Source organism: Poecilia latipinna, unplaced genomic scaffold (assembly GCF_001443285.1).
Source record: "Poecilia latipinna isolate Pla-1442-1.1 unplaced genomic scaffold, P_latipinna-1.0 Scaffold860, whole genome shotgun sequence".
Lineage (NCBI taxonomy): Eukaryota > Metazoa > Chordata > Actinopteri > Cyprinodontiformes > Poeciliidae > Poecilia > Poecilia latipinna.
In genome coordinates, this window is record NW_015113476.1 from 2,818 (window position 1) to 13,814 (window position 10,997).

General features: G+C 35.5%; 1 protein-coding gene across 1 annotated transcript in view; it reads left to right on the plus strand.

Annotated features, from left to right (window-relative positions):
- Positions 1–1,879: 1,879 nt before the first annotated feature.
- The window catches only part of itpk1b (inositol-tetrakisphosphate 1-kinase b), a gene marked incomplete at its 5' end in the record, with an annotated part of 24,818 nt that continues 15,700 nt past the window's right edge, over positions 1,880–10,997 (plus strand). Inside the window, 3 exons of the mRNA XM_015048091.1 lie at positions 1,880–2,036; positions 9,809–9,907; positions 9,992–10,032. Coding sequence (XP_014903577.1) covers positions 1,880–2,036; positions 9,809–9,907; positions 9,992–10,032 — 297 coding nt within the window. The remainder of the gene's footprint in view (positions 2,037–9,808; positions 9,908–9,991; positions 10,033–10,997) is intronic.

Here is a 10,997-nt window from a genome sequence, read left to right on the forward strand (position 1 = left end):
AAAAAAACCATTGGTTTTACCCAGATCTCCTCAAGAGGTATAGTTTTAGCTTCACCTCATTCAAACTCTGTAAAAATAATTCTCCTTTTAAACAGATTTAAAAGGAGATTCTGCAGATTTTTCATTTAAATCTTTATAATATTAGACATACATGAAAATATGCTGATAAACAATCAACTTCCTTTTATAAATAAGAAAATAAACATTTTATTGCTTAAAACGCAATAACACGGCATTGCTTTAGCTACTTTGAGTCTGGTGAAACTAAAACTATGAGGCCACTTGTGGAGTTTTGGGTAAAACGTTTAAACGTTTTATGGTCTTAAAAGTAAAATATATGTATATATTGTATAATTTTGGCTTAGTTATTGCTCTGAGTGTGTTGTTCTTTCGGTAAATAGCCTTTTTTAAGACTGTATCCTCCAGTAAATTAGTAAATTAGTTGACGATTATTTCAGTAACTGATTAATCACGACTAATCCGATTAATCGTTTCCGCCCCAGTAGAGATACTGAAGTACCACCAAGCAGACGGATCTGTTGAATGCGGAGGGGGGTTGTTGGGTGTGGAGAGAGTCAGCAGAGTCACAAACAGACAGCAGGAGTGGAGAAAGAGCGTGTGGTTATGTAAAGCAGGCGACCTCATGCTGACCAAGCAGCCGGCAGACAGAGACGCAGTGATGTAACCTCCACAGAGCCGCCGGCGAGCATCGAGCGATCCGCCAAGCGCAGACCGAGCCGCGGCCTCGCTCCGATTCAGGTTTACATATCCAGGGACGGAGATGTGTGAGCGGAAAGGCGGCTCCTGGTTTTTGCTTGTGGTAGAAAAGCAAATCAGCAACTGATCAGGGACGGAGTAATGAAAACATATTGGAGGTGAACAAACAAGAAATCTCAAGACTTCAAATAGAAGTTGAAAATTATAGTTTTCAGGACACAGAAACCTTCGGTTCACTCTACAAGCCAAAGCAGCTTTAACTACGGTTCGCTTGAAATCCCTGAAAATGTTTGAATTTCAGTTTGGTGTTTTCAAGATTTGGAAAGTGCTTGAATTTTGTTTGAAGTCCTTGAAAGTGCTGGATATTCAAAGTGGGCGTTTTTGTAATATAGTGTAATCTAACGCTGGATTATAAACCTAAATTTGGAAAACATTCTTTATAATTGACACAAGATAATAAAAAACTTTTTTCATTGTCTGAAGTTAAATCAGACCATTTTTTTCTTATTTTAGGTCAGATTTACCAAAATTATTCATATTTGTTAAATGACAGAAAACTTGGCAAAAACATTTTTTAGAGATTTTCTTGTAACTTACTTTATATGCATTACCTTAACATGATTTGTTTGGAATATTTCAGTGTAATAAATATGTATTATTCCTAATGGCTCAATGATTTACCGATAGACATTTGAAATTGTTGGTGTGTAGTAAGAGAGACGCTTCAAAACTTTAAATTTAGCTATATTTTACTTTACCTTTCCCTGCTGTGGAATGTAAAATACAGCAATAAATGATGTCAGAGTGAAGTGAAACTGTATTTTTTTAGTTAATTTGTTTAGTTTTTATCTCCAAAGTGTGAAAGGTTTGGAAAGCTACCTTGGGAATCCTTAAGAAGTGCTTGAGTTTTACTGTAGGAAAAGTGTTTGAACCTGACCGTAACTGCCGTGAGTCTTTGTTCGCTGCTTTTTTCTTATCTGGTTGTCTAGAGAACATCGAAGCACAGAGAGGAGCTGCAAACTCGTCATGGCCATAAAACAAGCTCCATTTAAATCATCTGTTTTATGGCGATTTAGGAAGAATTTCTGTGATGTGGTCTTATATCACGAACATTAGCCCCTGCCAGTGGACTTTAAAACATCAACCTGATTAAAACCCTGAAAATGAGCCCAGATGTTTTTGTTTCCATCTCCGTTTTCAGGACTACATTGACGCACACCCTGAGACCATCGTCCTGGACCCTCTCCCCGCCATCCGAACCCTGCTGGACCGCTGCAAGTCCTACCAGCTCGTCCACAGAATAGAAAAGTGTATGCAAGGTAAGACTGCTGATTGGCTGACCGCTTGTTTGTTGCTGCATAATCAGGCCGGAAGAGAGCGTTTTGTTGAATTGTTGGACAAGTAGATTTTTTTAAAAGAAATTAAGGAAGGAGGAGGAGGAACATGTTGGACTTAAGCAAGTTTTTGCTTAACAGAGGGATTGTAATTTTTCAGAGTTTCATCATCCATCAGCAACATCACAGTGCCTGTCTGGTTAAAGTCAGAATTATTCAAAAATAAATAAATTTAAAATAAAAATTCTGTAAAAAAAAATAAAATAAAATAAAAATAAACAAAAAATAAAAAAAAATCTGCATTTTAAGGTTAAAGTCAGGATTCTTCAAAAAGGTAAAAATCCTGAGAAAAATTTAAAATTGTGAGAAAAAGATGAGAAGTCTGAGAAGAAAGTCAGAATTCTTAAAAAAAGTCCAATCTCTGAGAAAAATGTAGAATTCTGAGAGAAAATTAGAATTCTGAGAACAAAGTGAGAATTATTTAAAAAAAGTGAGAATTCTGAGAAAAAAGTCAGAATTTCGAGAAAAAACTTAAATTCTCAGGACAAAATGAGAATTCTTTTTTTTTATTTTATTCTGAGTAAATGAAAATCTGAACTTTGAGTTTAAAGTCAGAATTCTTGGTGGGGAAAGAAGTTACTTTTTCTTAATTTTTTTTTTTTTTTTTTTTTAGAAAAATAGAATTCTGAAAAAAAAAACAATAATTCTGAGATAAAAATCTGAATTTTGTATTTTTCTTCTCTTTGTTTTTGTCTGTGCCCCAGTTCTGGATTGTCATGTTGAAACCAGATATTTACCACGAACAGCCATTTTCTTCTCGCTGCCTTAGATCAGACTAAATTTTTTCCTGTTTTTGGTCAGGTGTGGTTACCAAAATAATTTCTATTTATAAATAAATTACGGTGAGAGAGATATTTTTTTAGATTCTTATCACTTCAGATTTAAACGTTTCCTATCATTTGGCATAACCATTTAATTTGGGTCGAATGTTTTCGGTTTCCTTTCACAGTAGTTTGTGGATTGTTTTTGTCATGCTTTCCTAACAGAACTGGAAGAACTGGTGTTACTGGGTCAGATTTTTTGTTCCAGAGTGCATTACCAAATTTGGCTTTTCATGTTTAGTGAAATTATCGAATATTACATCTATTGATATCGATCACGTGTTAAGATATATTATTACTGATTTCAGAGACCACTGTGGACTTTTCAGTTGGTGTCCATCGTATTTTGTAAGCAGATCAGTGAAGGAAATTTTTTTCACAGTTTCTGTCATCTGTTAAACCAAAACATTTCTGTTACTGTGGATTCGTGCAAGGTTTGCTGTTAAACCCCGTTCCTTCTGGCTTTGGTTCTGCTTTTTAATTCCGAACCCATAACTCCTCTCCTTGTTTACAGGAGAAACTCTGAAGTTGTAAACTGGGCTCAGAGTCGCTCGTTTCCCGACCAACCCATAAAGTGTGTTTTAGCCTGCGGGTCGCTGACGACAGGGGCCACATTCCCCGGTGGGAAATCACATCCCGTCACCTCCCTATAAGGCAGGGAGCGTAAACCTTTAAATTATTTGTTGAGAGCGAGGGGCTGCAGGCTGGAGTCAGAGCATTGGATCGGCGGGTCGGACGTGCCTCAGCGTTCCTAAAATAGAAGCAGGAGAAGAAGAAGAGGAGCCGTTTCTTTGTTTTTTTCTGTCTAAACAGACGCGATGGCTTGTTGCATAACAGAGCCGAACTGCGTCGTTCTGTCTCACTGTGGCCGGCTGGTTTCAGTGGATCACAGCCATGTCAGAGGATTTTAGTCGTTATGTTCGTGATGAACTGGGCTTAAACTGGGTTCTGGAGTCCTTAAGCGGCTGCCGTGGCAACCTAGGCCTAAAAGGAGAAGCCCCTCATATCCAGAGGGAAGCGGTAGTGATACAAACAATTAGTCGACTTACGGTAAATTGTCGATTTAAAGGTTAATTACATTAAAATTGGGTCCAATCGGTTAACTAATGGCGTCTGTTATACATTATTTTAGTGTTGTAGTTGACCGCCATCCAGCAGACGGCGCTGCCGGTCATCATGAAGCATCGCCCACCGTTTATGCAGAAATAAAGATGGCGGCGGTACCATAACGCTAAAGAGAAACGGTCCAAGCGGAGTCTGGTGGTGTGAAAAATACACTCGATGCGGTTTTGTTTGGAAATATAAACACTCGAGAAGCTTCTTACTGTAAGTTTGAACTTAATAGCGTTTTATGTTTCCTCTCCGAGCCAGAGAAGGTGTCCGTTTATGTTTCCTCTTACAACTGTAACGTTCGTAGCTTAGAAATAACGTTTACAATTAAAAATATTGGCTACAGTCTCAAAACTACTCTAGTTTTTGCATACAATAAAACAAATGCACAGTTTTAACCACTGTCAAAATCGTACTACTATCAAGTTAAGTTTTATAAATTCAGTTACAACTTGTTTTCGCTAAGCTGCTGTTCGATAATGCATAAAGCGGAAGTTATCCTGTCAAAATAAAAGCGTCAAACAACCGGAAGTTGACCAGAGATTATACAAATGAAAGGAAGTAAAGGCAAAAAGGTGACGCAAACAAATAAGGAGCTTAATTTTTTACAAATATTCCTGAATCCCCATGATCTCCACCTGAAATGCACTGCAAAAACACAAAATCTTACCAAGTATTCTTGGTCTAGTTTCTACTACAAATATCTTAATACACTTGAAAAAAGACAAAGCTAACTTATAAGTAACTTTTGTGCAATAGATGAGGTTGTTCAAGTAAAAAAGTCCTTAAAATTGATGAAAAAGCATTGGTTCTTTTGGAAAGTTATTTCTTTCAGAACTTGGAAAATGTCTGTTTATAAGTCAAATAATCTGCCAGTGAAACTAATTCTATTTTTAATATTAAGGAAGTATTTACTTCCCAATGAAAAGTTACTTGTAAGCTAGTTTTGTCTTATTTCAAGTGTGCTAAGATGTTTGCACTAAAAACCAGAAATACTTGTTAAGATTTTGTTTTTAAGTGTAGACGGATGCATCAGCTGCTTTGTTTGTTCAAAGCAGCTGATGACGAGCAAACAGATGGGATCTCTGTTGTCCCTCATTGTTTGATAAATGAGTATTACTGTAATATTTGGGAAAATAGCAGAAATGTGTCGGATTTCCCTATTTTAATAAGAAGAGGAGTCCCGGTTCTTCGAAAGGAGGAAGTTTTCTGAGGGGATTTTTGTGAGCAAGCTTGAAAGCAAAATAAAAAGTAAATGAGACGATTGTTTCCTAACAGCCTGAAGGGCTGAGCGTGCCTCCAGGTGTTTGACAGACTTCTGGTGACTGAGTTGTTCGGCTCCGCTGGGTCTCCTCCAGGCGTTCGGTGTTTAGACAGAACCGCAGATTGATCCTCCGGCAGAGCGCAGCATTCCCGCTCCCGCTTTCTTTACCATCAATCGTTGGCTCTGGACCTGAAACGCTTTCTGTTTGACAAGGTTTCAGTCGTGTGACGGCTCTGTTTGACGTGTCTTTACACCAGCAGCCCCCGTGGTTCGCTGACGCAACGTGGACGCTGCAGCGCTGCAGCATCGGGTGTTTTGTCTGTGGAACATCAAGCGGTTATTCGTGACTATCCACAGTTTTCCAACTCATTTCACACAGAATCAGAACCAGGTTCAGAGTCGGCAAGCGTCATTCGTCTTCTCGGAACTTGTCATAAAATGGAGCTTTGCAAACTGTCTACAGTTTATTTCAACAACTTCTTGTCTTTTTGCAAATTTTGTTTGCAAACTGATTAAAAATATATTCTTTAAAAAGAAAAACATTAATATGATCACCGTTAAATGTCTCATATGCGGCACGCAAATATGCCCAATGTCCACGTGTTTCATGGGATTAAAAGCAGTTTTAAAAATATTTACGTGGTATTTCTAAAAAATATACCAAAAAAATAAAATTAAAAGAATAGAAAAATTGGTATTTAATGCACACATGTTCACTGTGAGAGTGAGATTAATGCAGACGCATAAAAGAAGGCAGCTGTTAGTTTTTGAGCAAAAAATGTAAAAATGATTGATTAGGAAAGGATGAATCTGTTTTACGTTGATGGTTTCGTCATTGCAGGTAGAAGGCTGGGAAAAAAGCTCAGAAAAACCAAAATAAGATCCTTTTTACATTGATTTAGACTTTAATATCAGCTTTTACCAGCTGACTACCATCAGAAATTCATTGTCTAATCAATGTATCAATCACTTTGTTGCTTGTTCCTGATGCATCTGCAGATAAATGCCATTCAGAAATCAATAAAGGGAAATTTAACACCTTTTGGTCCAGATGCTTAAAAAAACATGAAAAAATTGAACACAGAGATAAAAATAATATTAAAAACTCAACCAGGTAAATGTTTTGTGCACTGATGTCCTGAATGTTGTAAAAACTAATGAAAAAATTGGAATAAAAAAAGCAGGAAAATGCGACTATTTTAAAAATGTATTTTTATTTTTTGTCACTTTTTAAGTTAAACTAACCCAGCAGTGAGTCCTGCTGGTTCCTGTGCAGCAGCTTCTCCGGCTCAGCTGGATTCTGCTGACTTTGATGTAGTTAAATCCCCAGAGCTGGAGGACCCCGGCTTTAAACCCGCAGCTCACAAAGGTCATCACCTCTCTGTTGTGTTACAGGTGTGCCTTAAACACACAGATGAGTCAGGGGGTGTACTTACTTATTCACTGCTTCCTATAAAATTCAAGACAGAATTTTGACTTAAACTGTGTGACATTTAAGTCACTTTGTCATGGATAATTTTTTGTTATCTATGACAAAGTCAGAATATTACGGGAATAAAGTCGAAATGATACGAGAATAAAGTTTAAACAAATAATATGGGAATATAGTAGAAATACTATGAGGAAAAAGTCATAATAAATAAAATAATCATTGTATTTCCCGAATAGTCATAACAGTTTCACAAAAAAGTCGTACGACTTTCTTTGTTTTTTGCCGTACGACTTTTTGCCGATCGACCATCACTGTATGAGAATATAGTTTAATATTGCGAGAGAAAAGTTGTACGACAAAAAGTCATAATATTATGAAAATAAAGTCGGAGCACTACGAGAAAAGTCGTAATATTGTGACACAAGACAAAGTACAAAAATAAAGTTGTACAACAAGAAGTTATAAGAGAATAAAGGATTAATACTAGAAAATATTATTGATATCAGTGATTACAGAAACTAACTATTGAAGCTTTGGTTTCATTAAAACTTGATTCAGTTCATTTTACGTCTTTTGTTGGTTTTGTTGTCTTTATTCTGCTCATATGTCGTTTTTTTAGTTTCTCAGAGTCTGTCCTTAATAGTCTGTGTAATTATCACCTGTTTATTCATTTTGTTTAAAAATAAAACACTCCGTTTTCACACCTTCTGCTGTCTGTTGCACAAAGGCAGGTCAGGCTGCGGTGTTTGGTTTCGCCTGAGCTAATATTTACCTCGTTTAAAACGCGCGTAGCGAGCAGATAGATGCAGCGCTCTGGATCCTGTTCACTCCTGCTGGGAGCTCCCCGCTGCAGGAAGTGATGCAAACCATGATGTAAACAGGCTTTTTACTGTCGTCTGCTGGAGATAAGACGGAAAGAGGCCAAGCATTAGCCGTAATGGGCGGTTGACAGACCTGATGACTTCTTAATGACGGCGTGCAGTTCCTCCTGAAACAGTTGCATAACTGCAGGGAATTCCACTCAGTTACAAGCTGGTGTGTTTAATGGTGAAAACATTTAAAACTATAATACATGCATGACTGTTTCACCTGCCTGTCACATGAGTCAGGTGTTGAAATGTTCACAGCTTCAAAATCGTTTCTGGTTTTATCTGGAACTACATTGTTTCTTCTTGAGTTTTATTTTGTTTTCACTCAGATATGAGCAACTTAAACGCAAAAATGCACCAATTAGATTACATTTTTTTATGCAGCCTTTTCTTTGGAAATGAAAGTTTTGCCAAACCTTTATTTGATTTCTAATGAGCTAAAAACTAGAACAACTGTTTCGCTACAATCAAATGATTTAGGTTTAATATTTTTATCTTCTAGTCTCAAATGTTTCCCCAAGTTCAACACTGTATTTTTAAAGCTGCATTTTATTTTAGCTTGTTTAGCTTCATCTTAACAAAATGTGACAAAATGAAGATGTGTGGAGTCTAGATTTTTGCAACTGTTGTAATATTAATAATAATATTAACTGTTATTAAATTAAATGACATCAGATTTATTTAGTGCTTTTCAACTCTACCAGCCTCCTAAAAGAAATCAGTAATTTCCATTCATGTAATTAGTTATTACTTTATATGTTTATTATTGGTCTCAAATCTTATCTTTTAATAACAATTTAATACATTTGCATTGATGTGTTTATATACCATTAAAAACTTATAAAAACTCTATATGCCCACTATTTCCTCTGCATATAAACCAATGAAACTCATTGTGTTTAAATGTGATAACGTCTTAACGTTTCTTTTATTATTCGTTTTTATTTATTCATGATGTTGAAACATGTTTGAAGAGACATAAAATAACTTTAAAACTAATATTTATATTTAAATATCATCTTTGAGAGAAAAGTGGAACTAAAGTTAAATCCTGTTTGCAAAAACTTTGAAAACTCACATCTGAATTTGAATGGTTGTTGCAGCTAATCACGTTTAATTATCAATATCACAAACTTATTCTGTTAATGACTGACTAAAAATAAGAAGCAATAAACTAACAAAACAAAGTCTGGCATTGACAGATCAATAAGGGAAGTTAATATGCTAATAAATAATGAAAGTGTAGCTTCATGAATATATTTTTAAATCCCTGTTGATTAAACATGGATCATTTCAAAAGCTGATCTACCAAACCAGTGGAGTTGGATTTTGAGAAGAATACTGATTTATTTAAATAAACGTGATTAAAGTTAATTTCCGCTCAATCCAGAGTCGTACTAACGGCTTCTTAAAGGTTGTGATGACAGCAGTGAAATGTGTGAGAGGTCAGTTTCCACAAACATTAAGGCTCCTGTAAAGTTGCTCCTGCTGCTGGACTTGATTTTCCAGTCACACGTATCACTCATGTTGTCGACATGATCTAATGATCCAGCTCCCTCGTCACTTACTAAGGTTACAAATGAATGTACTAAATATTTTTGCTCCGAGCCAAATGATTTGCTTGTTACCTATGTAGTTTTAGGCTACATATGTAGCTCGCTAACTAAATATTTAAGCTCAATCTTTAGTGTGCCAACTAAATAATTGTTTTAGGCCAAAGTTTAATATTTAATTTTTAGCTAACTATGTAGCATGCTAACTAAATATGTAGTTTGAAGCTGAATATGTAGTCTATATTCCTCAATATGTAGCTTGCTAACTAAATGTTTAATTTGAAGCTAACTATATAGGTTTCAAACCAAATATTCAGTTTGAAACTAAATAGTTTGAAGCTAAATATTAACCTTGGTAACTAAAACTTTAGCTATTTATCTAGTTGTTTAACTGAATATTTAACTTGCTAGTTAAATATTTATTTGTAAATTAATGATTATTATGGAGAAAATCTGACTTTTAATAATAAAGCTCTATTTTTTTCTCTTATGAGAGGCTAAATAACTCAAATTTTAGCTGCAGGTACTAAATATTTATCCATTCTGTCTCTAGCATAGGCTTGATGAAGTTAGTTAAATGTTTTTGGTTATATTTTCTGGTATAATCTGTTTCCTCATGTCTCTCTCTTCTTCTTCCGTTGTTGTTAGATGAGAGGATTTGCTCTCCTCCCTTCATGGTCCTCAACACGGAGTGCACCCCGGACGTTCTGGAGCAGATCAAGCTGCAGGGTCTCACATTCCCCTTCAGTGAGTCTCCATCTTTTACCCACGGTTTTTATGAACTCTGCTGGAGATCCGTTTGAGTTCTGACCATCTGAATTTCCTCCACAGTTTGCAAAACTCGTGTGGCTCATGGCACCAACTCCCATGAGGTGAGAAACTTTACTTCTTGTAGCTACTGGAACACCTTGGGATTGACCATTAATTCAGTTCAAACACCAGAATGAAATGAATGAAACCAGCAGCATCGTTGCTCCACTTTAGGGATGCAACTTAGAAATTAATTAATTAATCTAAAAATGACTGATCCTGTCAATTGACTGATTACTTGATAAGCAGCCATTTTTCTAAAAGCCTGACTTTTCTCCCGCATAAAAAGGGCTGACCATCGTTCCACATCATAAAGGGTTAAAAAAAATTATAATATACTGAATAAAAAAATAACATTTTGTGTATTAAATAGTGACAAGACAATCAGAAAAAAATGTTATTTTTCTCACTTTATTAAATTTAAAGATATTTATAAAATGAAACAAAACAAGAATCTCTTTGGTTACTGAATAGAAAAATAAAAACTTAAAAGTTTCAGAGTGCACAAAAATTTTATTCAAGTAAAAGTGAAAAGTATCCATCAAAGAAATTACTTAAGAGTAAAAAGTATTTGGCAAAAAGTCTATTCAAGTACCAAGTAACTGATCAATTAGCAATCATTTAATGTTTAAAAGTTACAAAATCAAATGGACCAAAATGACAATAATTTATTAAACAAAACCAGGCAAAAGATTTTTTTCCAAACCAGTTTCTTTCAATAAAAACCTATAAAACTTTAACAAAAACTGCAGGTCTGTGTCTGGTGAATTTTTGGTACGTTTGTTTTTCATTCAGTGGGTAGAAAATGCAGAAATGCTACTCAAGTAACAGTACAGATAAAAAGTACCACACCACATCTTCGTAGCAAAAAAGTCATTTTTGATGAAAAGTTGACGTTTCTTCGTCACGTAGCGCTTTTAAAGTGAAGCTTAAGGAGCTTATTGCGTGTTTATATTTCAAACAGAACCGTATAAAGTTAATTTTGAATCCCAAACCGGACTTTGTTACTGTTTACCGATCTGGCATG